Source organism: Podarcis vaucheri (genome assembly GCF_965113315.1).
Source record: "Podarcis vaucheri genome assembly, chromosome: 1".
Classification (NCBI taxonomy): Eukaryota; Metazoa; Chordata; class Lepidosauria; order Squamata; family Lacertidae; genus Podarcis; species Podarcis vaucheri.
This window is the reverse complement of record NC_138759.1, coordinates 32,205,803-32,232,967: the sequence shown is the minus strand read 5'-3', so window position 1 is coordinate 32,232,967 and position 27,165 is coordinate 32,205,803. Positions and strand designations below refer to the sequence as shown.

Below are 27,165 nucleotides of genomic sequence, written 5' to 3'. Positions count from 1 at the left end.
TTATCAGCACCTTCCAAAATAAGACTGTAGACTCGCAATCTCAAAAGTTGGGGCAAAGCAAGAGGTGGGGTAAACATTTGCACACTTCATTCTCATTTTCTCTTATTTAGGACTGCTAAGATCCAGCATGACTTCCTTAGATTTAAATTTTGAAGCAAGCTTGCAGTTTAAACTATGCACACTTAAGAAAGGCAGTCTGCCAGAGACAGAAGGAACAGACAACACACATAACGGACAACATGTAAACATACATATTCTCATCCTTTAGTTGGTTATTGCAAGGAGATGGGCCACTACCTTTGGCTTCATTAAGTGAAATTAGTAGGAAGGTCCCACATGGTTTTATGAGCTTCCTTGCCTCTTCAAACACACCACCAGGTAATCAGACTGGTAGGGCTCACAACGCTTGGTTGACTGGGTACCCCTTTATAGATGCATGCGTTGCTGTTGTTGCTTTTTTGCTTTTTCCTTTTTTGGGGGGGGGTGTCTGGGATAGGGAAGGGGAAAAAAGAGGGGTTGATTAGGATTGGTATGTCTAGGGGTTTGGTATGCTTAGTACAGGGACGTATAGTAAAGAGGAGAAGGGGCTTCTAGTTGCCTGGCAACTTCCTTAGTGGGTTTTAGAGAGCTCTAGCTATCTGGTTCCTTGCGTTCCCTTTCCTATTTCCTTATTTCCTATTTCCTTATTTCCTTATTTCCTTTTTCCTATAACCTGGGGTCTCTTTCCACTCTGCCGGTCCTGCCCAATTCCTCATGGGCTATCCCTCCTGGCAACCTCCTACCTATCGTCACATCTCAGGAAAAGGGGCCCTACTGGACGCCCGCGCCATGCAGTGCCAGATCGGGTGGTCCCTGGATAGAATTTCGAACTGAAAATCCCCCTTGCTTTTGGAAGCGGGCTCACGCACGGTTACGTGGCACAGACCAGTGCGGCTGGGATTGGGATAGAAAGCCAGACCCCTTCCTGCCCCCTCCGTAAGGGCGCTCGGGAAGTTCGGAAAGAGAGCTCCAACCCCTTGCTTTCAACTGGGATGCCCGTTGCGGAAAGTCGGCTGTCTTTCCAAGCCGGGTCTCACCGTCTTACTTTCGGGCTCCCAATTGGTGCGGCTGGCTGGAGATTTTAAGGAAAGGAGATAGAGCTCAGAACCCCCCTTTCGGGTTGAGCAGCGGTCCACGGTCTCTCTCACTAACCGGACCAAGAGAAAGGCAAGAAGGAGCGATAGAGAGGAGGGCAGAGAATTCAGTTGCCAGGAGACTTCCACCCCCTTCCCACCAGTGCACTGGATTTTCCTTTTTCCTTATACTCACGCGTCTTCTATGATGATCCCGGGATCGATGAATAGGCCGGCTGGATCCCTCTTTTGCTCCCCGGCTGAACTCCTAGGGCTTTCGATTACCGCCCGGAAGATGGCTGGGGGTCCAAAAGGATCTTCCCAGGCAAAATGGCCCGGAGCCGGCTGAAGATTTCGGGGCCCCCAGTCAGCAGCTCGGGAGAACCACAAGCCCCACGTTGGGCAGCCAACGTCACAGCCATTTACAATTGTGATGGCCTTTACAAAATATATTTGGACTGAACTGTTTCCCCCCCCCCCCATCATACGGCTCCTTCACAATTCATCTTTATATAGATATCCCATACGTCAGGAAAATTCCTGACATGTCCTGGTTTGGGGGTGTAAAAATGGCGTCGGGGGGCAATTTTGCCAAATTGGCAAAATGTCAGGGAAAACCTGGATGAATGGCAACGTGATAGAAAAAGTAGTGGAAACAGCAGGGGCGTCGCTAGCTGCACCAGGAGCGGCAGGGGCGGGGTGAGCCACTCATGGGGGCGCCGCAGCGCTCTGCGCATGGCGGCACCGCACAGGGGTGCTGTGGTGATCCGCCCAGGGGGGCGGCAATCTGCCCACAGAGTCCATCTGGCAGATGCAAGGCCCATGCTGCTGTCTTGGGCAGCGTGGGGTTCCATGCCACTAAGTCACTCCCAGGAGAGATGCGTAGCTCAGGCATGCTGCAGGCCAGTGCCACCGCCCCCCCCCCGCGGTGTGACATTTTGTCACCCCACTCAAGGATGACACCCGGGACGTACCACACACCTCGCACCCCCCCCTCCTACGCCCCTCAGAAACAGCTCCAAAAGCTTAAAATCACTACAGTGGTACCTCAGGTTAAGTAACTTAATTTGTTCCAGAGTTCTGTTCTTAACCTGAAACTGTTCTTAACCTGAAGCACCACTTTAGCTAATGGGGTCTCCCGCTGCCGCTGTGCTGCCGGAGCCCGATTTCTGTTCTCATCCTGAAGCAAAGTTCTTAACCCGAGGTAATATTTCTGGATTAGCCGAGTCTGTAACCTGAAGCGTAGGTAACCTGAGGTACCACTGTATTTTGTGTTGAGGTCTCCCCCCAAAAGCTCAACAATTTGGGTTTGTTCCCCAAAAAGATTCTCAACGATTTTGGTGGTTTCCTAAAAAAAACCAAAAAACAGTAATTTGGGGGTCTGCCATGTAAAAAGCCACTTTGTGGGTGTCAGGAATTTTACTTTTTGAAATATGGCAACCCTATCTTTATACTTAACAGACTTTGTTGTTTCTCCTCCTCTTCTGAGGTTTGCAATGTAGCCGAAACCGCTCTTTCTCTTCTTCTAACTGCCTTAAGTTATGCGGGTTTTTTTTTTTCCTTTTCAGACCATTTTGATTTTCCCAAAGGTTTTTCTCTCTCTCTCTCTCTCTCTCTCTCTCTCTCTCTCTCTCTCTCTCATTACTTTTGATCTTCGGAGTTTCCGCCCACGTGACTTTCAGTTGAGTCCCTTGCAGCTTCCGAGAAACCACAGCAGCTAAGCTCTAAAGAGAGGGAACTGTCAGAGCGAGCTGCAGACTCTAGAAGGACAGGGATGTAGACGCTGGGAGAGTGTCAAAGAAAGCGACCAAGAAGTCAGAAGGAGAGGGAAAGGAGGAAAGAGGAAAAATCAACAGAAAAGTAGTGGAGGAATCACCAAAGACCACCAGGAAGCAAGAAAGGAAAGACGACAGGCAGGGGGAGCCGTAAGCCATGCCCCATAGCTCTGACAGCAGCGACTCCAGCAGCTACAGCCAGTCCTCTTCATCCAGCAAACAGGTACAGTTTGGGCAATTCCTTTTGAGTTAATTTTATGGCCGCCTCTCCTTTTTTCTAGCAGGGCTCCTGTGCCTTGAGCACAAAACACAGAAATTCAACAGATGCGGCATCTCCTAGCATGCCTATAGGATTTCTGCCTGTTTATGCTTAAAGGCACCAGAATAACTCCAGAAATGAAATATGAACTCCAATGGACACCGTCTTGCCACTTTGCCAAACACTTCTCGTTCATCTCGTGCGCTGAAACAGAGAGGAGCGGAATGAATGAGAAACGTTCAGCGCTGTCGGGATTTTCGTAGGACTTTGAAGGAACTGATGTAGGGACAAACCCAGGAAAATGCTGTTCAGGAAAGCTAAACCAAAAATAAGAAGCTAGGCAATAGGGTAATACGAAACAATTAAAATCAAAGCAATGCAGGGACCGAATGAGGAAGCTTGCAGAAAAGCATCACAAGTGTCATTGATGGCTATCGTAGCAGAATAACTGTTTACAGATAGGTGGCATAAAATGTCCTCATCTGCTTGGCACTGCTCAAGCCTCTGCTGGATTGTGCCATTCTCCCTGGGGTGAAGTCATGGTCCCAAAAAAGAAGAAACTTTGGAGGTCATAGAATCATAGAATTGTAGAGATGGAAGGGACCCCATGTGTCATCTAGTCCAACCCCCTGCGATGCAGCAATCCTGCCCATAGCCATCCCTGGGTGGGCTTGAACTACCAGCCTTCTGGTTAGCAGCCAAGTGTGCTGATCCATTGTGTCCCCTCAAGAAAACGTTGAAAGAGTTAAGATGCCTCCAGCACCACAACCACCCAAGATGGGATAAGTTTTAAAATCCTAAGATGGAGACCAGATATTTACTTTGCTAGGAACAGGTCCTTAAAACTTGAACAAATCTGTGCAAAGAGTTCATAGACTCATATACTAAAGGAAGTAGGAACCATACAAGAATTGTTAAACACAACTCACTAAGAGATTATCCAAGGAAGGCATGAAATTACATCATTAGACATGATGTAATTTTTTAAAAAGTGAGGCAAAGGCATGTGGACAAAGACATGGGTGAATCGTTTTTTTTATCTTAACATTTATATCCCTCCCTGCTTCCTTCATGAAACCCAAGGCAGCATACGTATGATTCCCAGGTAGTCCATCACCTATTGAGAGATACTAAGCAGGCTTAAACTGGCGTAGCTTTGTAAGCTGGTAGTCTCATGTGCCTTCACGCTATATCCTAGGACCATAGCTAGGCTGGGATTGGTAGGTTGGGGGACTTTTACATAAAACCCAATACTGTAGTTCAGGTAAGGGGAAGTTGTGGCTCTTCAGATACTGTTGGACTACAGCTCCCATCAGCCCCAGCCAACATGGCCAATGGTAAGGAATGATGGGATTTGTAGTCCAGCAACATCTGGAGGTCATCCTTCCCTGCTCTAGTTAACTGAATGTAAGATGAACACCCCAACTGTTTTGTACTGAGAGTTCCAAAAGGGTTGTTGCTCATCTCTGATGTCTCATGTAATTAACATGCTGGTTCTCCTGATCCTTAGATGCACTTACTTCTCCTGCATTAGGAATTGGGGCAAATTTAGGCAGGGGGAGGGTCCTCTATCAAGCTGATAATTAATCTGCCATGGAGACAATGGAGGAGGAGAGATAATTGCTGAGAAAAATGCTTCCTTCTGCTTTCTATCCCAAGATTGCCATTCTATGCAAGATCCTTACATGTACAGATGTTGAGATGGTATTCCTGTTGTCATACCTTGTGTTGCGTGATTCCCCTCACCCAGGAATCTTCGGATGATATGAGAAAAGTACAAAGAAGAGAAAAGAATCGTATTGCAGCCCAGAAGAGCCGACAGAAACAGACACAGAAAGCAGATACCCTGCACATGGTAAGAACGTCCATCCCCTACCCACCAGGACTTCTCTGGTATTAGCTCTGTTTCATGCAGGTGGGGTGATAAAATAGTTCCTGGACTGTACCACCACAGACTGCAGGTGGGCAATTGTGTGGCTGGATGTGCCTTTTTGTAAAAGCTCCTTTCATATAATTCAATATTCATTTTTTCGTTGCTTTAGCAATCTGCCATATAGGGCCCTCACAGGAAAAGAAAGGCTCTCTTTTCTTGATTTATGGGAGTCTAGCAGGCAAATCCCCAGAACCTTTCTCCCCGCTTGTTCCTATATCAGCAATGATGTCAACTCACTTCAATACTTTTATGCACTTAATAACACAGATACCACAAATTATCCAGAGCATACACCCTGAATCCCATTATATACTGTATATGCATTGAGGTGAGCATATGCATTCCTATACCTTCCACAGTACTGCAATGCTAGTACAGTGGTACCTCAGGTTACATACGCTTCAGGTTACACTCCGCTAACCCAGAAATAGTGCTTCAGGTTAAGAACTTTGCTTCAGGATGAGAACAGAAATCGTGCAGCAGCGGCACGGCAGCAGTGGGAGGCCCCATTAGCTAAAGTGGTGCTTCAGTTTAAGAACAGTTTCAGGTTAAGAATGGATTTGAGGAACGAATTAAGTACTTAACCCGAGGTACCACTGTATTGAGCACTGGGTAAAAGTAAGAAGCAATCACACATATCGAACGTTATATCTGCATGTAGAAACCAAGATACAGTATAATGGAGAAAAATTCTCACCTAGTCTTCTCTCTGATATGCTAGTTTTATGCAGGCAAGTAGTTTTTCTTTTTCGCCAGAAAGCATCCAAGCATGCAATTCCCCACCTGCTGTGGTGCATTCCAAGCACAGATCTAGTCTGCTTGTTGCTCTTCTTTTCTGTCTGAACTAGGCCTGTGACTCAGCTCTGCACCAGATCACTCACATTTATGGCCAATGTCTTTTGTTTGTGGCTCCAGAACTGCTGAAACTGGCCACAGTTGCAAACACAACTGCTTCTGCTGTGGGAAAAGCAGTATCTGCACAACAAGAGCAGCACCTTGTCTGAAGATAAAAGAGCAAATGGGGAAGAGCCATAGCTCAGTAGCACAGCACACAATTTACACCCAAAAGGTCCCAGGCATCTCTAAGGAGGGCTGAAAAAGACCCTCGCCTGAACCCTAGAAATCTGCTGCCAGCCAGTGTCAACAATAGCATTCAGTAAGATAATGCAGAATCCAATGAGGCTGTCTTTGGAAAGATATTTTCAGCAGTACAGTGGTACCTTGGGTTAAGTACTTAATTCGTTCCGGAGGTCTGTTCTTAACCTGAAACTGTTCTTAACCTGAAGCACCACTTTAGCTAATGGGGCTCCTGCTGCTGCCGCGCCGCTGGAGCCCGATTTCTGTTCTCATCCTGAAGCAAAGTTCTTAACCTGAAGCACTATTTCTGGGTTAGCAGAATCTGTAACCTGAAGTGTATGTAACCTGAGGTACCACTGTATGCCATGCCGCCAATCTTAATTGCAAACAGGATTTTAAAGGAGAGCCAGCCTTGTTCTCTGTACAAAACGTTTCCCCGTGTTTTTGCACCTACAAGGAGAGAGAAGCTCCCCTCCCCTTTATCTTCTGGTGAATTTCCCCATTGCGTTGCCGCTTTCCCCAGCTGCTGAAAGAAACAAGTGAGACTTTCCTTCTAGGCCAGTAGCAGGTTTCCTGTGGCAGGTGGTTTTTCTGCTTCTAGATGGCAGTTGTTGACCTTCCCCACCCCCACTCCGTCTCCATCCTGAGCCGCACGCTCTCTTGGGTCAGGATGTCTGTGGCCGAGGAAATACACGTGTATGAAAAGGGCTTGGTGACAGGCAGTGGGAACCTACAGGCGGCGGAGGATACACTGCTGTCATTTCTCATAAGTCGCCGACTGGGGAGAGAGTGCGGCCGAGGACTGAAAATGTCATCCGCTATCAGCACGGGGCTGGGTTCTCTGCTTGGGTTTGCCCAGAACATGAGTTTACAGGAAGAAAACGTCAGTCAATCAGCCTGGAAACTCTAGAGTAGCTAGCAAAAAAAGGCTATGAACCCCACCCACACAGACCCTTTCCCACTACCACTTCTTAGATACAGTACTGCAGTCAAAAACAGAGGCCTGCTCGTTTTTATTTATTTTTTAAATCCTGCTGGATTGCTCCAGCTGCTCTGGGTAGCTTCCAACAAAATATAAAGGAACATGGCAAAACATCAAATGTTAAAAGCTTCCTGGAATAGGGCTGCCTTCACTTGTCTACAAAAAGTCGAACAATTGCTTATCTCTTTGTTTATCTGATGGGGTGCCACCACAGAGGCCTTGTTCTCTGTAACTTCCCTTCTTGCATTGAGAGGGAATTGCCGCAAGGCCCTCGGAGCTGGACCCCAGTGTCCAGGCTGAACAATGCGGGTGGAGGTATACTGGGCCAAGGTTGTTTAGGGCTTTAAAGGTCAGCACCAACACTTTGAATTGTGCTTGGAAAGCCCACTCCGCCCCCGCCCCCCCCACTTTTGGGGCCTAGCAGATGGGAGAGGTTTCTAACTGAAAACTATATCTTTAAAGCAAAAAAAAATTATGATGCTTCTTGCTGTGGATCTCTTCTTTCTACAAATGTACCTAAGAACTATTTTGCATGTTATAAAAGGGCTCCAGGCAAGGTACCTTGCAGAAAGCCATACTTTCTAATTTTCTAGAATGTAATATTATATTTCTATCCTGCCTTTTGTATAAGTAGCTCAAGGGGGCACACTCGGTTCTCCTTCCCATTTTTATCCTCACAACAACCTAATGAGGCTTAAGTTAGGCTGAGAGACAGGGACTGGTTCATGGTGACCAGTGGGAATCACCAGGTCTCCCAGGTCCTAGATGGACGCTCTAACTCAGTGATGGCCAAACCTGGCCCACCAGTGGTTTGGGGACTACAGTTCCCATCATCCCTGACCACTGGTCCTGTTAGCTAGGGATGATGGGAATTGTAGTCCCAAAACAGCTGGAGGGCCAAGTTTGGCCATCACTGCTCTAGAACCAGAGGTTCCTATCCTGTGGTGCTCCCTTTAGTGCCTCTCCCGAAGCAGAAGTCTCTTTTCCTCCTCGACAGCCTGGATGTTCTCAACATGAGTGGTTGTTGAGAGGCACCAAATAAGCAGGGCTATTGCAATTGGTACAGCAGGCACAAAAAATAATAATTAAGTGGCCTGCAAAGGCCCTCAGCAATTTTCAAGTGGTCTACAGAAAACAAAGTAGGGGAAACCACTGCCCTGTACCACACCGGCTCACCTGATGTGTGTATTCACATGGAAACCCATAGCGTGACCCCCAAGTTCGGTACACATCTGCATGGGCCACAGTTCTCTGTTGCAATTCCTGTGACTTTGGTGACTGAAAAAAAACAAGTGTCACTACAGTTGTGGGAATTGGCAACCGCAAACCTCAGAGATCATCACTTCATCTGTTGTGGAGAAAATAATTACTGGATGCCCTCCCTCCTCCTTTTCAACTTCTAGCTCTGAAGAACAGAAGCAAATTGAGTTGCACAGGAGTAGCTGGGGATACACCTCCCTGCCAGGAAAGATGAAAGGAAATAATTCTGGTAATCTAGACAGGGCTGGAAGGCAGCTAAATTATTGCCTCCCTCTCCTTTCTCTTTCAGGGCCAAACTAGACTTGACATTAAATGTGTCTTTGCTTTTAACTTTTTAAATGCAAATAACACCAGTTGGGGGAGGAAGTGATAATTATCTGGATCTTATGGGGGGGGGTATTTAACCATTTCCTCCCCTGCTGCAGTTCTGAGGAAAATCCCTCCTCTGAAGCTAGTATTTGCATTAAAAGGAAATTCCCCCATTGGGGCCTTAAGAGATGAAGAAAGGGATTGCTTATCCTGCTCACAGGACATAGCAGGATGCAAGCTAAGACCTCTTTCTCCCTTGAGCTGCAAGTATCAACCTGTGTTTTTCATAATGCCTACAGTTAAAAGATACAGCTAGTTTCTTGAACTGTCCTAAACTCATAATTAACTAACCACCCTCCACCAGTGGCTGACCTTGGAGTCTCAAGATTTCAGCAGCACCCTGCACGGTGCAAAAATTCAGTGCCTCTCGGCCTCTCGTGCTGCACTCTAAAATCACCACCTCTGTCCTCCACCTTATAGTGAGATCCTGCTTTCTTTTGTTGATATCCCCAATGTATCATTTCCCTGCCCTTTTCTCACTTTTACTAGCATGTTGGAACCTTGTTTACTCATTCAGGTTTCACACTGATAATGGTAATCCATCGATCTATTAAAACAGGGCTATATACAGTTCCTTGACAGGACTTAAAAATAGAGGCCTGCATAAGGGCTCATTGTCCCTTACTAGGAAAGGAGGGAAGAGTCTGGGCTGTACAGGATTCCCTGGGGAAAGTTACATGCTTTAAATCAGGGGTAGCCAACTCCCAAGAGACTGTGATCTACCAACAGTTAAAAACTGGCAGTGATCTATCCCCTTTTTTGAGGTTCTGGTCTAAGTTGTTGAGATTTTTTAGGGAGGAGGAAAGCCCCATTTTTAGGGGTTCAGCCAGATCCGCTCCACTTCCCAGTGGGGAGGAGTTGCGGTGGACCACGTGGCCATCCACTCCCCACCAGGGACAGGGGACTTGTCCCCCATTGCCCAGGGGATCCCGGCCATGTCAGAGCCTGGCTAGCCAATCCGCTGGCCAGGAGGGCATGGCCGGGGCAGTTTAAACGGAGGAGCGAGCCGGAGGACTTCCTCTTGGACCGGACTTCCTGCACAGCGGGCAGAAGTCAGATATAGTTGAGTCCAATCAATGCCTAAGCCAATACCACTCACATTCTGTAATTCAATAAAGTTGTGGCCAAATATGCCCAATAACATAAAATTAATATCTGTGTCCTGGTGTGAGTTATTTCCCAATGAGGGGGTGTGTGAGGGGTCTCGATACGCAATAGATCACGATCTACCTGTTGGACATGCCTGCTTTAAATGTAATATAATTTTATGGTGTGGATGCAACTTCCTTCTTTCATCCTCTTTTACCTCAGTTTTTCCTCGCCGTGTCACCTACATAAAATTAGGCCAAGGCCTGCATTTGGCCCTTCAGCCAGTGGACTGGCCCCATTTTCTTCTCCACGGTGGGCCTGTAGTTTCTAACTGATTCCCTCCCCCCTTTTCTTTAAAGGAGAGTCAAGACTTGGAGAGGCAGAATGCTGCTTTGCGCCGGGAGATCAAGCAACTGTCAGATGAACTGAAACACTTCTCTGCCATGCTGACTTCGCACGAGACTCACTGCTCCATCCTCCATACGCAGCCCCCAGCACCCACCGAAGTGCTTTTCACGCCACTCCCCTTTCCCCAGACCCACATCAGTGCCCCATGTTTCCAGCACTGAGAGCAACTTCTAGGACTGGGAAAAGTTTGCAGAATCCGTGCCTGGACAGAAGGAGGAGGAGGAGAGATGTACTTCACCACTATGGACCATTTGGGGGGTGGTATTCCCATATATCTGTTGGCAGGTGCTGTTCTGAATAAGGAGTAAGATGTCAGTAGGATTTGGCCTTTGTGAAGAACCTGTGACATGCTAGACTCACCTGCAGGGTATTGTGTGTGTGATTTAATGTACAGTAACCACTATCAGTACTGTTCTGTTGTTTGCACTGATCTTCTTATCACAGAGCCGTGTACGATAAGCCATGTTCTGTTGTAAAATGTATACTAGTGGTTCTGTGGACACAGAGAACGAAAGGTGTTGTTCCATTATTTTTTAAAATAAAGATCTCTTTTTTATATATATACAGTAGATACGGTATATATAAGTTTAATGTTTTATTTTTAAAACCTGGCCTGACCTTCCCCTGCAGAGTTAAGAAACGACAAGACAAGGAAAACTGGGCAAGGAAGCCACTGAATTGTTGCTGCATATTCAGGACAAAATGCATGTTCTACATGATGAACAATGCTGTGCTTGGGGTTTTGTTTGCTAAATAGCAGCCACAGAGGTGACCAAGGCGGACTAAGACTGCAGTGGTGGTCAGGGAATTTAACCCTCTGTCCCAGCCATGGTCCTCATCCACATTCCTCACCCACAGCTGCTATTTGCCCTGGGAGGAAGTCATTCTGAGGCTGCTTCCAGATTGTCACTACTTTGCAGGTGGGATCTAAGCATATGCTGGCAAATTTAGGGTTGTACAGTGAAAGTGGACTTTGAACTCTTCCAACCACAACAAGTCCACTTCCAAAAATATCAAACTTTCTGTGGTAACTTGTGACAGGGAAATGCACTAGCAAGTTTGGGGTGGCAATTGAGCGGTGCATCGTGTAATAACCTTCCTCCAAACAAGCAGAAACCCCAAAAAGTTTTTGCAAATAAATCAGGACAAACACTCAGTAAAAAGGTGGTCTACTCTGGTGGATAGAAAAATCTGGTCCTGAAAAATGTTGTAATAGTTATGCAATACACAGAGGCAGTGAGCTGTGTAGTTACATTACTAATTGGTTTGGGAGGTACAGTACAGCGAAGCTATGGCACAAATTCCATAAAGCCAGTGATACGGACTGAGGGGGGGGTGCCTATTTCCTCCCTTCCTTTTGGCGGTCCGAGGCGATGACCTCAAGGGTACCACCGCACACCCACCCTCGAACCCCCTTCACCGTTGCACAAGCACCACATGTTTCCCAGACCTTTTCCCGAGCGAAATAAGCTCGAGTATATATATATTCCCTATCCTTTCCTATGCCTATCTGCGCTCCATACTTAGAATGAGTAGACCGAGTGTTTCCCTTCTCCGCTTATTCCTATGGCCGCGCTTTGGCCAATCACAGCCATGCATTCGTCCTGCAGGAGCTAGCTCAGGGAGCTCTTGCACGCCTCATTTAACCTCCTGACGAGCTGCTGACGGCCCCCCATGGCGAGAACAATAGAACCGAAACTCCCGACCTCGTAAAACTGTCAAACCCTTGTTACAATGTATCCATTTCTGCAAGAATGGATACATTCTGCTTCCGCTTTTGATCTAGGCTACGGAACGGACTGAAAGTCATCAGAACCTTTCAAAAATTCATATAAAATCAACCGCAGCTCCAATTTTCTTGCTCTTGGTGTCATTCGACTCAGTTTCCCCAGGACTCCATGATGTTGGCCGACTCCATAATCCTCGAGACGGCAAGTCACGTACACAGGAACTCCTTAATCCTGTCAGATCGCTCTGCCCAGCCCGTCCCCCGGGCAATACCAGGTGGCAGACAGTGCATATCAGTAACCCATTGTCTCACCGCCACCGGTACTCATGAAATGTATATTTGTGTATGACCCTCGCTCTGCATATTCCCCCTCCCTTTCCTCAAATGTAAATTAGTCTAACCCCACCTTTTCTCTGACATATTCATGACGTGTGTAATGTATTCATGATGTAACCCATGAAATCCAACCTTCCCATAATGTATTCATGACGTTTCTCGCACTGTGTTATGGGACTTGGTGGGAACTTTTAAAAGTTTATGTCGCCCCATTCTCGGGGTTCAATCTCGTCTTGAACCTGTTGCGCAATAAACTTGGATCTTCGCATTTTGCTCCTGCGTCCGGCTGAGCTTCCTTTTCTTCCGCTAGAATCCACGGACTTGGTCCGATTGGCTGGGTGGCAGGGTAGATACGCACCCAGATTTTCCGTAACAGCTTGGCGCCCAACGTGGGGCTAGCGGTTCTCCCGGGTTGCTGACCGGAGGCCCCGAATTCTTCAGCCGGCTGCGGGCCAATTTGCCCGAGAAGACCCTTTTGGACCTCCGGCCATCTCCCGGGCGGTAATCGGAAGCCCCAGGAGTTCAGCCGGGGAGCAAAAGGGATCCAGCCGGCTCATTCATCGATCCCGGGATCGGATCGACGGGGAAGACGCGTGAGTATAGGAAAATCCAGTGCACTGGTGGGAAGGGGTGGAAGTCTCCTGGCAACTGAATTCTCTGCCCTCCTCTCTATCGTACCTTCTTGCCTTTCTCTTGGTCCAGTCAGTGAGAGAGACCGTGGACCGCTGCTCGACCCAAAGGGGGGTTCTGAGCTCTATCTCTTTATCTAAACCCTCCAGCCAGCCGCACCAATTGGGAGCCCGAAAGGTAAGACGGAGAGACCCGACTTGAAAGATAGCCGACTCTCCGCAAACGGGCATCCCAGTTGAAAGCAAGGGGTTGGAGCTCTCTTTCCGATCTTCCCGAGCGTCCTTTCTAGGGGGCAGGAAGTGGTCTTGCTTTCTATCCCAATCCCAGCCGCACCGGTCGGGCTACAATACCACGTGTACTGTAAGCCCGCTTCCGAAAGCAAGGGGGATTTTCGACCCAAACCTCTGTCCAGGGACCACCCGATCTGGCACCGCACGGTGCGGGCGTTCAGTAGGGCCCCCTTTCCTGAGTTGTGACGATAGGTAGGAGGTTGCCAGGAGGGAATAGCCCATGAGGAATTGGGCGGGATCGGCAGAGTGGAAAAGGGACCCCAGGTGAATGGTTAAGGAAAAAGGAAGTAAGGAATACCGGATAGCTAGAGCTCTTAAAAACCTCCCTAGGAAGTTGCCAAGCGACTAAAGACCTTTCATTTTACTAGTCCTTTGTCGAATAACCCTAGACCCACGAATCCTTATCGACCCCCTCCCCTCTCCTCTTTCCTATCTAGACACGCGTGAAATATACTATGGGTACCCAGGCTTCCAAACACGAGCGGACTCATTCTGGGAGGAAGGCTTCCCGGAAGCCATCCCGTTCCCAGAAGGATCCCGACTCCCCTCTTCAATTTGTCATCGCGTGTTGGAAGTCGATTCCTGGCCACAAATTGTTATCTAAGGAAAAACTAGAGGACCTCTGCTCCGGAACCTGGCCCGCCAGGACTGCCTCCGCCAGACCCGAACTGCGGTGGCCACCGGGGGGTTCGTTTAATGAAGAACGCTTGAACCACCTAAGGAAAGCCCTGATAGAAGAAAAACCCCGCCAGTTAGAATACCTGGCCACCTTTGAGGCCGTAAGGAGAATGCTCCAAGCCCCAAAGGGAACAACATCTTACCAATTGCCTATATTAAATCCCGGGCGACTGCCAATGCCCCCCCCTTACGAAGATGACGATGTACGACAGACCCTGGTCCCCTTTTACTATCAAGGACCACCGCCGCAAGCCCCGACATCCAGCGACAGCGACTCCAGTAGTGGGGAGGAAACGGGGGAGGAGGATGAGGCACAAGACACCGAAAATAGGAGGGTCACACGACTACAAGCAAAAAAGGACAAGGGGGGGGCCAAACAAGTTAAAAATCCCGGACAAGCTAAAACTAAAATCCCCTCCTCTACTCACCACAACACCATTGAGGACTCTACCCAAGTCGGGAATAAACCCGCTCCCACGGAACCTCAAGGCTCCGAAAAAGGGACCCGGGGCCGCGATAAAGAGACCCCGGGGACTTCTGACCAAGTAAGCTCCACCGTGAGTTCTACTGCGGTCCAGATGCCCTTAAGGGCCCTGCCCATTCCTCCTCTCGAACCTGATGGGCCCCCGCGGATGGTTTACACGCATCAACCCTTCTATACCTCAGACCTGGTAACTTGGTCAAACCAGATGCCCTCACTGAGGGATGACCCGGACAAGTGCCACCGCCAGGTCAGCGCAATCTTCTCCACACACAACCCCACCTGGCCCGATGTCCACGTCCTTCTCAATGCCCTCTTCAACGAGGCGGAGAAAGCGGACATTTTAACTAAAGCCGGAGAAGCCATAGAATTACCTGACTACCAAAGGGGACGGCCTCAGGGATTGCAAGCGCTCACAGCACAATGTCTCAGAGTAGAACCAGAATGGGACTATAATACCACTAACGGTATTTGGTGCTTAAACCTATTTAAAAGGGCCATCTTGGACGGTGTAAAGGCCGCCGGACAACGCACCGTTAATTGGACCAAAGTCCAGTCGGTCATGCAGGGACCAAATGAACACCCGTCCGATTATTACACTAGATTGGTCTCTGCCATTAAAACATGGGGAGGAATAGACCCCAACAACCCACAGCATGAAGTCATCATTAAAGGGTTCTTCAAGGATCAGGCTTGCCCAGATATCAGGAAAGCTCTGAATCTCCAAATTGGATACGATGGAAAGAGCGTAAGTGAAATCTTGTCCATCGCAAAATCTGTCTACAACTCTCGGGATGAAAGAAAGAAGAAGGAAACGAAGCCCGAGGTCGAACAAATACTAGCCTTAAGCATGGAAACTGCCTATGGTCCTAATCGAGGCAGGGGATTCCCTCGAGGAAAGGGAATCCGTGGAGGAGGAACCCCAAATCCCTATAGACAATGGGGACCGGGGACTGGAGGATGCTATTACTGCCAGGAAGAGGGACACATAAAGAGATTCTGCCCCTACCTAAATGCGACACTCTACGGGGGACAGGAGCCTAAGCCTTTCCCTGTACGGATCACCCACCCCCCTTTCTCCCCGCAAGCCAACGTAACTCCAGGCTACAGCAACCACAACCCAGCGGCTTATACCCCACCGGCGGTCTCGAACCCGATCCCTCAGTCCCGACCACAACCGGGACCCCGGACCCAAATGCCGGCCACCCAACTGCCAGCCATAGACCAGCCTGCCCACCCTTGGGCGAATGCTACTGCTCCTCCCTTGCACCCTCCAAACCAACCACCTCCCGATGATCAGGACACTTATTGACAATTAGAAGGGGATCCCAGTCAGACCCAAACCATCTGCCCTGTCCTTACATTGTCACCCGAAGACCCGGTCTGTACTATCGAGATAGACGGCCACCCTTACCAATGTCTACTAGACACAGGGGCCACCTATTCCACCCTAACCGACAGTCACCTGGAACCAGGAACAGTAACCAAGAAAGTAATGGGACTGGATGGGATACCCCGCACTTGCCCGCTCTCTCGACCGGCCAAGGTCACCCTCGGACCATTACTAGCGGAACACACTTTCCTCTTAACAAGCAGCCCGGTCAACCTCCTCGGCAGAGACCTCCTCTGCAAACTTAATGCCACCATAAAATGCTCCCCGGATGGCATTTACCTACATATGCCAGGGAACTCCATTCCCATTTTTCAGGGTATCGTTCAGGAATCTAAAGCGGACCGACAGTTTCCCGAACTCCCTTTAGAACTCGAAAACGACTTGCCCACCTCCCTATGGGGGACTGAATCAACCTCAGTAGGACTCTTACTCTCCGCCACTCCGGTCAAGATCACTTACCGAAGCGACCTACCCTTCCCATGCACCAAGCAATACCCTCTGCCCAAAGAAGCCATAGAAGGCCTAACACCCATGATTGAGGACTTCCTCGAAAAGGGGATTCTAGTCCCATGCGCTTCACCCTGTAATACCCCAGTTCTCCCGGTCAAGAAACCCGCTAAGGAGGGGGCACCTATACGGTACCGTTTTGTGCAGGACTTGAGATTAGTGAACCAATTCGTGATCCCCCGACACCCGGTAGTTGGCAACCCGAACTCCCTCCTAAACGCCATTCCAGCAGGGACGACTTGGTACTCCGCTGCGGACCTGTGTTCTGCCTTCTTCAGCATACCCCTAGATCCAGCCAGCCAATTCCTTTTTGCATTTACCTGGGGGCCCAGCCAATTAACGTGGACCAGACTGCCCCAAGGCTATGTAGAGTCACCCGCCATTTTTTCGGCCGTGTTACATCAGGACTTAGAGGACATCCACCTACCGGCCAGTTCCACCCTGCTTCTCTACGTGGACGATATTTTATTATGCTCTACCAGTGAGGAGGCGTGTAAGATAGATACTAAATGCCTCCTATCAGAATTAGCAAAGAAGGGACATAAAGTGTCTCCTAAGAAACTCCAATATTGTAAGCAAGAAGTCAAGTATCTCGGACACATCTTGGGAGTAGGGACCAGAAGTCTAGCCACTGACAGGATTGAGGCAGTCACTAAAATTCCCCTCCCAAGAACAAAGCGACAGCTCCGCGGCTTCCTTGGCATGGCCGGCTTCTGCCGGGCATGGATCGCTGGTTACAGTGAAATAACGAAGCCCTTAACTGCCATGACCCGCCAGGACCACCCAGACACCTTAGTCTGGGAAGATGAAGCTTACAGCTCTTTTGAACGACTAAAACGGGAACTCAGATCTGCTCCTGCCCTAGGATTACCCGACTACCGAATCCCTTTCAACTTGTTCATCCACGAACAAATGGGGGTAGCCTCTGGGGTCCTAACCCAACCATTCCGCGACCAAGAGAGGCCAGTAGCATATTATAGTCTACAACTTGACAATACTGCCAAAGGGGCTATCAGTTGCCTCAGAGCCATTGCTGCCGCCGCTGTCCTCCTCGAGAAAGCCCAAGAGACGGTTCTAGGCCACGAAATCACCCTCCACGTTCCCCATTCAGTCTCAACCCTCCTAACCCTAAAAGGATGTCACCATTTCTCCAACTCCCGCCTCAACCGCTACGAAGCCCTCCTACTAACCCCAACCAATGTCACCATTAAACGTGTCAACTCGCTAAACCCCGCTACCCTACTACCCCTTCCCGATGATGGCACCCCGCATCATGACTGCACCACTATAGTCCGGCAAGCCGAAAAGCCCCGTGAAGACTTAGATCATCTTCCCCTGGAGAACCCGGACCTAATATTATATACCGATGGTAGCTCTAAAGTGATCGACGGGGTCAGGAAGACCGGGTACGCGGTGGTCTCCGACTTCGAAATAATAGAGTCAAATCCAATTAACTCTCAGTACAGTGCCCAAGCCGCCGAGCTAATTGCGCTGCTGCGTGCCTGCGAGATTGGTGAAGGGAAGCGGATAACCATTTATACGGATAGTAAATACTGTTTCGGCTTGGTGCACACAACTGGCCAAATTTGGCTCCAAAGAGGCTTTCTAACCGCTGCTGGGTCTCAAATCTCGCACGCCGCCCTGGTTGAGCGACTTCTCACAGCGATCCACCTACCTGCCGCTATAGCCGTTGTCCACTGCAAGGCCCATACCAAGGGCAGGGACTCAGTTTCTAAAGGAAACAGACGAGCCGACAAAGCCGCACAGATGGCAGCCTTACGCACCCCTAACAACGAATCCGAGTTCCAAGCCCTCCAACTGCCAGCAGACCTAGACCTCACAGAAATTTACAAATCTGCCCCAGGGGATGAGAAGGCTACGTGGGAATCGATAGGTGCCACCGAACAACAGGGTATCTGGGTCCTCCCCGATGGAAGACCCGTCCTTCCAAAGGCCTGGACTCCAAAAGTAGCGAGGTTTCTTCATCAGCGAACACATTGGGGAAAAGGGAGATTAATGGAACATGTAATTAGATCTTGGTACGCACCCGGGATAGCTGCCGCAGCAGCAGCAGCATCAAAGAATTGCATTACCTGCCAGCGCTTCAATCCTAAGCGTCAACCCAGGAGGCCGCCGGGAGCCAGACCATGGACCTTTGTCCCCTTTGAGAACTTACAGCTTGATTTCATTGATCTGCCCCAATGCCAAGGCTTTAAGCATGCTTTGATTATCGTTGACCAATTTTCCTCGTGGGTGGAGGGATTCCCTTGCAGAAAGGCCACCGCATCCGTAGTTGCCAGGGCCCTCCTACAGGACATTATTCCCCGCTATGGCATACCCCGTCGCCTAGACAGCGATAGGGGGACCCACTTTACTGCAGAAGTGGTGCAATTAGTGGCCAAATCACTCCAAATCAAATGGGACCTCCACACCCCATACCACCCACAATCTTCTGGCCAAGTGGAACGTATGAACCAGGAAATAAAGATACAGTTGGGCAAACTTTGCGAGCTCACTGGCCTAAAATGGGTCAATGCACTCCCACTAGTTCTTCATAACATCCGCAGCGCCCCAACCGAACGTTTGAAACTCTCCCCATTCGAACTCTTATTCGGGAGACCTCCTCCCGTCTACAACACTCTATTCCCACTATCGGAACTGGAGCTCGGGGAGGCAGAACTTACTAATTATGTTATTCAGCTCCAGACACAGCTACAGCGTCTCCACCACTACGCGGCCATCGAGGGACAGAATCTTCCCATCGACGTCCACGCTCACTCCTTCCACCCGGGCGACTGGATCCTCGTCAAGGTCTACCAGAAAGAACCACTCCAACCCGCGTGGGAAGGTCCCTACCAAGTACTCTTGACATCGCCAACCGCCGTGAAAGTAGGTGAGAAGAATTCCTGGTTACATCACACTAGGTGCAAGTCCTCACCCCCTCCACAGGAGACGGAAGAAAGCAACGGCGAGGACTTCACCTTTTCGACTCCACCGGCTTTACCGACCTCATATATTGACGACGACGACCAACGGACCGGACCAGCGGATCGGGGCCAAGATCGGGCTCAACAGACCGGACCAGTTGATCGGGGCCAAGGTCGGGCTCAACAGACCGGACCAGCCGATCGGGGCCAAAGTCGGGCTCAACAGACCGGACCAGCCGATCGGGGCCAAAGTCGGGCCCAACAGACCGGACCAGACACCGCGACACCCAACTGGACGTCCGAAATCATCCCAGATACCAACACCATCAAGCTACGTTTCAGACGCGCCGACAACCACGCTTGACAGCTCCATTGACAGCTTGCTTCGTTTGACAGCTCCATTGACAGCTTGCTTCGTTTGACAGCTCCATTGACAGCTTGCTTCGTTTGACAGCTCCATTGACAGCTTGCTTCGTTTGACAGCTCCATTGACAGCTTGCTTCGTTTGACAGCTCCATTGACAGCTTGCTTCGTTTGACAGCTCAATTGACAGCCTGCTTCGTTTGACAGCTCCATTGACAGCCTGCTTCGTTTGACAGCTCCATTGACACCTTGCTTCGCTTCACAGCTTCGCCTTTGACAGTTCATCTGACAGCTCCGTTCAACAGCGCTATTTGATACCTTCGCTTTACAGCCTCACCCTGTCAGGCGCCTTCGTTCGCTCACGCATCCGAGCCATGCGCCTGGTCACCACCGCCCTTCTCCTCGCCACCTTATCCTGGGTCACGTCTACCTCATCAGACCACTGCACAGGATTACGAACAAACTACCACTTCTTGGACTATCATGAGGTCGAGACGGGAAGGTCTAACCCTGATCGAATGGGGGACTTTGATTTCTGCCTTCCCGAGTCCCGGACCTTGCTGCGCCATTCCCTAGTTCCCCAACTCGCCGAAAACGAATATTGGGAACTTTTCATTCGAAACAAGGATTTACATCGTATCGGCTCTGCGACTCTCACTCTTGACCACTCCTCTTACCGGCTGACCTGCAGAAATGGGACTTACCTTCTTTACGAGAACGGGGAGGTCTCGCAAACCCCAAACTGGACCGAAGTCGAGACAGGAGGGGCTACTCACGCTTATACGGAATCAAGCCACCCCTCTGGAAACTTGATTTTCGGCTTCCAGTGCCTCCGCTCCACCCCAGAAACCCGGAAGCCCCAACTCCAAGGACTCTGCCTACGACGGTTCTGCTGCCTATGGGACTTAGGGGTCACTCATGAGTGGAGAGGGGCTGAATATCTCGAAGGGTGGCACCATTCTTTACACCCCTCGCGCTCCCCCTCATGGGACCACGTCGGACCCCTGCGATGCGGCGGTATCGCCAGGGATAGGCGACTACTGAACACCACCGACCCCCTCCATCCGGTTGGCACAGCACCCCGACAATTCGGCACCGACCCGGCACTCCCGGGAGAAGACCTCCTGTCATCCTGGGAGCAAAACTCCTATATTAAGCTTCTCAGCCAGGTGGCGAAGGAGTCACCCTACCCGGACTGCTGGATTTGCGCTCACGCACCCAGCCATCTCCAACAGAGCCTCCCACTGGTCCCTGTACCAGTGACCCTAGAACAGTTCCGTTCCGGAAATGTTACCTCCTGGAACCTGACCGCACTCAACTTAACACATCAATACCTCTACCTCACCGGCCCTACGAAGGGACCCCTTTGCCGCAGCTTCTCAGGGGAAGGAACCTTCATCGGATCCAGTACATGCACCAACACTCTGGAAATCCTACCAACTGGACTGGTCACTGTCTCTAACACAAGGGACTCCCGAACTTTTCCTAATCTTACTGTTGCCTGGGCCACTGCGGTTGGACATCCCTTGGACTGGAAGCCACAACCCGCAGACACCAAGCTACTACAAACCTTTGCTTCAGGCCGAATGGAATCTTACCTCAGCGGCCTATTCTGGGTGTGTGGGCACCGCGCCTATACATGGGTGAGCCCACACATGTCCGGATCCTGCTTCATCGGCTACATCGTTCCCGGAATTAGAATATTACCACACCTACCGCCCGGAAGACAACGGAACAAAAGGGAGCAAAAGGAGCTGTCAGACCTGTCAGACGTTGCTGCAAATGGAGAGACCGTAGGCCGAGCACTCTTCCCCGCCTACGGTGCCGGTTCAAACCACGTGGATATTCTCCGACTCACCGACATCCTCCTTAAGTTCATGCAGGAGGCGACTCAGATCACAGACTCTCTAATGTCGGAACTATCCGAGGTAAGACAATTGAGCCTACAGACGAGGATCGCGACAGACTTCCTCTTGTCCAGTCAAGGAGGTACCTGTGCATTAATAGGCACAGAGTGCTGTACATACGTGACTGACCAGACCTTAAATATAACTGGACATTTAAATAACATTCATGAACTAGCAGGGAAACTCCACGACATCCAGCATGAGGGGCTATCCGACGTAGACTTATGGGGATGGTTGCCCAAGCTGGGATGGCTCAGACAACTATTGAAAGTCGTGTTGTTCATCATTTTAACTGTTTTCCTCTGTGTCTCTATCCTATGTTGTACTATGCATTGCATTACCCCTTGCTGCTCTCTCCTCCGTCATTCTGCTTCTGCTAGCTCCTTTCCTCTTCGAGCCTATTCCCGCTCCCGACATGCTCCCACTTTCCCAGACTATGTACAGATGAGACATTTGGGAGAAGGTGAATATGAGATCACCGAAATTTAGTGCTCAAATGGTGCGGAGAAAGGATTTGCAAGTTCTTACAGAACTTTAATGCAAATCTATCTCCGAATGGGGGACTGATACGGACTGAGGGGGGGGGTGCCTATTTCCTCCCTTCCTTTTGGCGGTCCGAGGCGATGACCTCAAGGGTACCACCGCACACCCACCCTCGAACCCCCTTCACCGTTGCACAAGCACCACATGTTTCCCAGACCTTTTCCCGAGCGAAATAAGCTCGAGTATATATATATTCCCTATCCTTTCCTATGCCTATCTGCGCTCCATACTTAGAATGAGTAGACCGAGTGTTTCCCTTCTCCGCTTATTCCTATGGCCGCGCTTTGGCCAATCACAGCCATGCATTCGTCCTGCAGGAGCTAGCTCAGGGAGCTCTTGCACGCCTCATTTAACCTCCTGACGAGCTGCTGACGGCCCCCCATGGCGAGAACAATAGAACCGAAACTCCCGACCTCGTAAAACTGTCAAACCCTTGTTACAATGTATCCATTTCTGCAAGAATGGATACATTCTGCTTCCGCTTTTGATCTAGGCTACGGAACGGACTGAAAGTCATCAGAACCTTTCAAAAATTCATATAAAATCAACCGCAGCTCCAATTTTCTTGCTCTTGGTGTCATTCGACTCAGTTTCCCCAGGACTCCATGATGTTGGCCGACTCCATAATCCTCGAGACGGCAAGTCACGTACACAGGAACTCCTTAATCCTGTCAGATCGCTCTGCCCAGCCCGTCCCCCGGGCAATACCAGGTGGCAGACAGTGCATATCAGTAACCCATTGTCTCACCGCCACCGGTACTCATGAAATGTATATTTGTGTATGACCCTCGCTCTGCATATTCCCCCTCCCTTTCCTCAAATGTAAATTAGTCTAACCCCACCTTTTCTCTGACATATTCATGACGTGTGTAATGTATTCATGATGTAACCCATGAAATCCAACCTTCCCATAATGTATTCATGACGTTTCTCGCACTGTGTTATGGGACTTGGTGGGAACTTTTAAAAGTTTATGTCGCCCCATTCTCGGGGTTCAATCTCGTCTTGAACCTGTTGCGCAATAAACTTGGATCTTCGCATTTTGCTCCTGCGTCCGGCTGAGCTTCCTTTTCTTCCGCTAGAATCCACGGACTTGGTCCGATTGGCTGGGTGGCAGGGTAGATACGCACCCAGATTTTCCGTAACACCAGGCATAATCTGTTCTGTCTTTTGAAATAATTACATAAAAACACCAAAGTTGAAGTATTTCCTGTTACCTCTAGGACTGAACCTTTCCCCCCTCTGATGGGAGCTACTGTCCAGTCCTTCATATAGCTGCAGTGGAGAACTTGAGGCTGCATCTCTGCACATTAAAGACAGCTTCCATTGAGAAAATTGGGCCTGATAAATACTAGTTAAAACTTGTGTTAGGGAAAATGGGTGTAGACATCATTTTTGTTGGGGGGAGGCAGGACTTTGTTGTGGGGGCAGAACCGTCATGATTGGTCACTTAGTTAAGCACTTCTATTGTTTAACTTGATGGGGGGCGGCTGCCACTCCCTGCCCCCCCCTATGCCCATGTTAGGGAAGGTGGGGGAGAAAGTGAGAAGCCTGCAAAATTCCTGATGCCTGCTTGTGTGCCTTAAGCAGCTGCTCCCATTCCCTATTTTACTAGTTTTCCCAGTGATTTTTCTGATCTGAGGAGGATTTGAGGCTGTGGTAATTCTCAGCTGCAACATTCTTCAGTAGAATAACATCCACACTGTGTCTTTTTGTCCAGAAAGGGTCTTGTGTGAGAAGCTTTGATAAACAGAGAACATATTGTTCTCCTGCTGTGGAGCAAATACTATTGTTGCATAAAAAACTGTGCTTGGGTTGCCATAATTCCCATACGGAATACAAAAATGGCAACTTTGGGCATGAGTTTGATCAAACTGCGGGAGGCAGTGGAGGACAGAAGTGCCTGGCGTACTCTGGTCCATGGGGTCACAAAGAGTCGGACACGACTAAACGACTAAACAACAACAACAAAAAGCTCCTATCACCAGGGTTTTCACTCCACACCCAACCCAGTGATCTCTCATTTGCCTTGCATAAAAAGGTAAAGGTACCCCTGCCCGTACGGGCCAGTCGTGACCGACTCTAGGGTTTGCGCGCTCATCTCGCTCTAGAGGCCGGGAGTCGGCGCTGTCCGAAGACACTTCCGGGTCACATGGCCAGCGTGACAAAGCTGCACTGGCGAGCCAGCACCAGCGCCGTGCACGGAAACGCCATTTACCTTCCCGCTAAGTAAGCGTAAGCGGTCCCTATTTATCTACTTGCACTTAGGGGTGCTTTCGAACTGCTAGGTGGGCAGGAGCTGGGACCGAACGGCGGGAGCTCACCCCGTTGCGGGGATTCGAACCGCCGACCTTACGATCAGCAAGTCCTAGGCACTGAGGTTTTACCCACAGCGCCACCTGTGTCGTAGATATGAAAAGCAGAGGTGGATCTCTCTAAGGCTCTCTAACTGGCCCTCAAAGACTCTCTCCAGGCCACGGCCCCTTCCCAGCTGCACCGCCTACCAAATTTGCTTTGCACACACCCCTCCAGTGCTTTCCCCCCTATTTCGTCCTTGAACTCTGATCGGTCCTCTTGCTCCCTTCGAAGGGGAACAGAGAGGGGTGTGTAGACATTGACTAGCCTACTGTACAAAGGTAAAATTTGCATTCATTGCTCTGCCCTCTTGAGGCTCTGGCCCCACTCACCCCTGGCATGTGGCCCCTAGAACATTGCCCAGAAGGGAATGTGGCCCCTAGCTAAAATATACAGTATTCCCCACATCTGCCGAGAATCATGGGGGCAAGTGGGGATGGAAAGCCCCATGAAATGTCCCTTGGACCTTTGAAATACCCATTTATAGTAGAGGGAGGGGAACTATAAGGCACTCATACAAAAACTACTAGTGGGAAGTCATGCCTAAAAATAATTTTTTAAAAAGACACTTCAGATGGGCATATTAGGAAGCTGCCTAATTTGGTCCATCTAGCAAAGTATTGTATATATTGACTGACAGCCGGTGACTCGCTAGGATTTCAGACAGGAGTCTTTCTCAGTCCTACCTGAAGTTTGTTTCTTTGCTTTTTTCAAATCTATGCTTCCAGGTGCCGTAAGAAGGCTGCAGAGACAATACGCACCCCGGAAATTATCTCTTTCAGCTTCTGCCTTCTGGAAGAAGGTACAGGGTTATAAAGACTAGGACTAGCCACCTGAGAAGCAGTTTCTATTCAAATGTGATTTTGGTTTTAAACGCAGTGTAAAGTAGTCTCTATGGGAGTATATTGAATTTAATTATGGGGTATCAGAGTTTTTAGGGGGCTAAACAGGCTGGGATAGCTGGGATAGCAGGCTTGTTGGTTTTTCAATGTCTGATGTAGATTTGTTCAATTTTGTTGTTCTGTATGGGGCAATGACAATAAAGATTATCGTAATGTATCGTATTTATATATAAAAAATAATATACCACTGTAGCCTCCAAGCAATGTAAGGTTTGAATCTGGAACCTCTTACACTGAAAGTATGTGTTGTTGTTGTTTAGTCATTTAGTCGTGTCCAACTCTTCGTGACCCCAAGGACCAGAGCACGCCAGGCACTCCTGTCTTCCACTGCCTCCCGCAGTTTGGTCAAACTCATGCTGGTAGCTTCGAGAACACTATCCAACCATCTTGTCCTCTGTCGTCCTCCTCTCCTTGTGCCCTCCATCTTTCCCAACATCAGGGTCTTTTCCAGGGAGTCTTCTCTTCTCATGAGGTGGCCAAAGTATTGGAGCCTCAGCTTCACGATCTGTCCTTCCAGTGAGCACTCAAGGCTGATTTCCTTAAGAATGGATAAGTTTGATCTTCTTGCAGTCCATGGGACTCTCAAGAGTCTTCTCCAGCACCATAATTCAAAAGCATCAATTCTCTGGCGATCAGCCTTCTATATGGTCCAGCTCTCACTTCCATACATCACTACTGGGAAAACCATAGCTTTAACTATACGGACCTTTGTTGGCAAGGTGATGTCTCTGCTTTTTAAGATGCTGTGTAGGTTTGTCATTGCTTTTCTCCCAAGGAGCAGGCGTCTTTTAATTTACACCACTATTAGTGATGGCCCCTCCCCCTATTCTGAGGCAAGTATTCCTTGTGGGATTAGAAGCCAGAGATCAGAATTAAGAATTTAAGAAGAACATCCTGGATCAGGACTACGGCCATTTAGTCCAGCATCCTTGAAGTGGCCAGCCAGAGGCCTGTGCGAAACCTGCAAGCAGGACTTGAGCGCAACAACCCTCTCCCCTCCGGCAGCTGCCAGCAACTGGTATTCAGAATTCGTAATGCGAGGTCTTGTATAGTAAGCAATGCTCATACTGAACGAAGAGGCTGTTGCCATGTCATTGTGTAATGCCAGGAGGCCAAGTATCGGGAGATCAGATGGATTTGAACTTCAAGTCAATGGAGTAAAGCAAGCAAGCATACAACAAGCTGCAAAACCCAGGAGACTGGTCAGTGTGAGAATAAAGGTAGAGGAAATGTAAAGAAGGAGCAAAACTAGGTACAAAAAGGAGGTTAATTTACCTGCTGGAGGAGAAAATTTGGAATCTGTGTCAACAGTTGGAGGAAGAAGTTGAGGAGGACTAGAGGAAGACCCTACTGCATGGCTCTTTAAAGTTTTAAATAGTGTCTTGGTTTTTCTCAGATGGTAATAAACAATGCTTTAGCGTATCATTTGTCCAGCATAACCAAATATGAGTTTTTCCATATTTGAGAGATGACCAACCTGGCCTCAACCAATAAGCAAATTACAGGCGTTTGCAGTCAAGGGTAGCATTATCCCTTTCAAACACAGAAGAAAAGCACAGTTTAGGATCTTATCCTAACCACGTTCTCTAGACTAGAGAATAAGTTCCCCTGATTCCAGGATGACCAGCTTTCAAGTAAGCATAGTACAAAATGCAGCATTTGTTGCAAATGCTGACATCTATTGGCCCTAAGGAAAACTGCAGCATTAACAACTAGAGTGCTGAACTTTTAAACAATGGAATCCTACACTGTAAGTACACCTTAACTTAGAATCAAGTCTCACCGAGTTCAGTGGAGTTCACTCCAAAGTAAATGTGCATTTCTGATTCAACACAATCCATTTAGATAATGGTTACTTGT

At 49.1% G+C, this 27,165-nt stretch overlaps 1 protein-coding gene across 2 annotated transcripts; it reads left to right on the top strand.

The window, feature by feature from the left end:
- The first annotated feature begins 2,767 nt into the window (after positions 1-2,767).
- Positions 2,768-10,824, top strand: BATF (basic leucine zipper ATF-like transcription factor). 2 transcript variants are annotated; one of them, XM_082234373.1, is made up of 3 exons: positions 2,768-3,110; positions 4,897-5,001; positions 10,216-10,824. In XM_082234373.1, exons 1-3 carry the CDS (start codon positions 3,045-3,047, stop codon positions 10,423-10,425), a joined length of 381 nt encoding a protein of 126 aa, XP_082090499.1. In that variant the 5' UTR covers positions 2,768-3,044; the 3' UTR covers positions 10,426-10,824. The 2 variants fall into 2 exon arrangements, with proteins under 2 accessions (XP_082090499.1, XP_082090498.1); XM_082234372.1 differs by lacking the exons at positions 2,768-3,110; positions 4,897-5,001 and adding an exon at positions 5,582-7,039.
- Positions 10,825-27,165: the final 16,341 nt, after the last annotated feature.

Bases quoted from the DNA above. Each gene is read 5' to 3' on its own strand.
- BATF (XM_082234372.1), top strand. From the start codon at position 6,758: ATGGCAGTTGTTGACCTTCCCCACCCCCACTCCGTCTCCATCCTGAGC. The intron at 7,040-10,215 runs GTCAGTCAATCA...TTTTCTTTAAAG, and splicing joins TGAGTTTACAGGAAGAAAAC to GAGAGTCAAGACTTGGAGAG.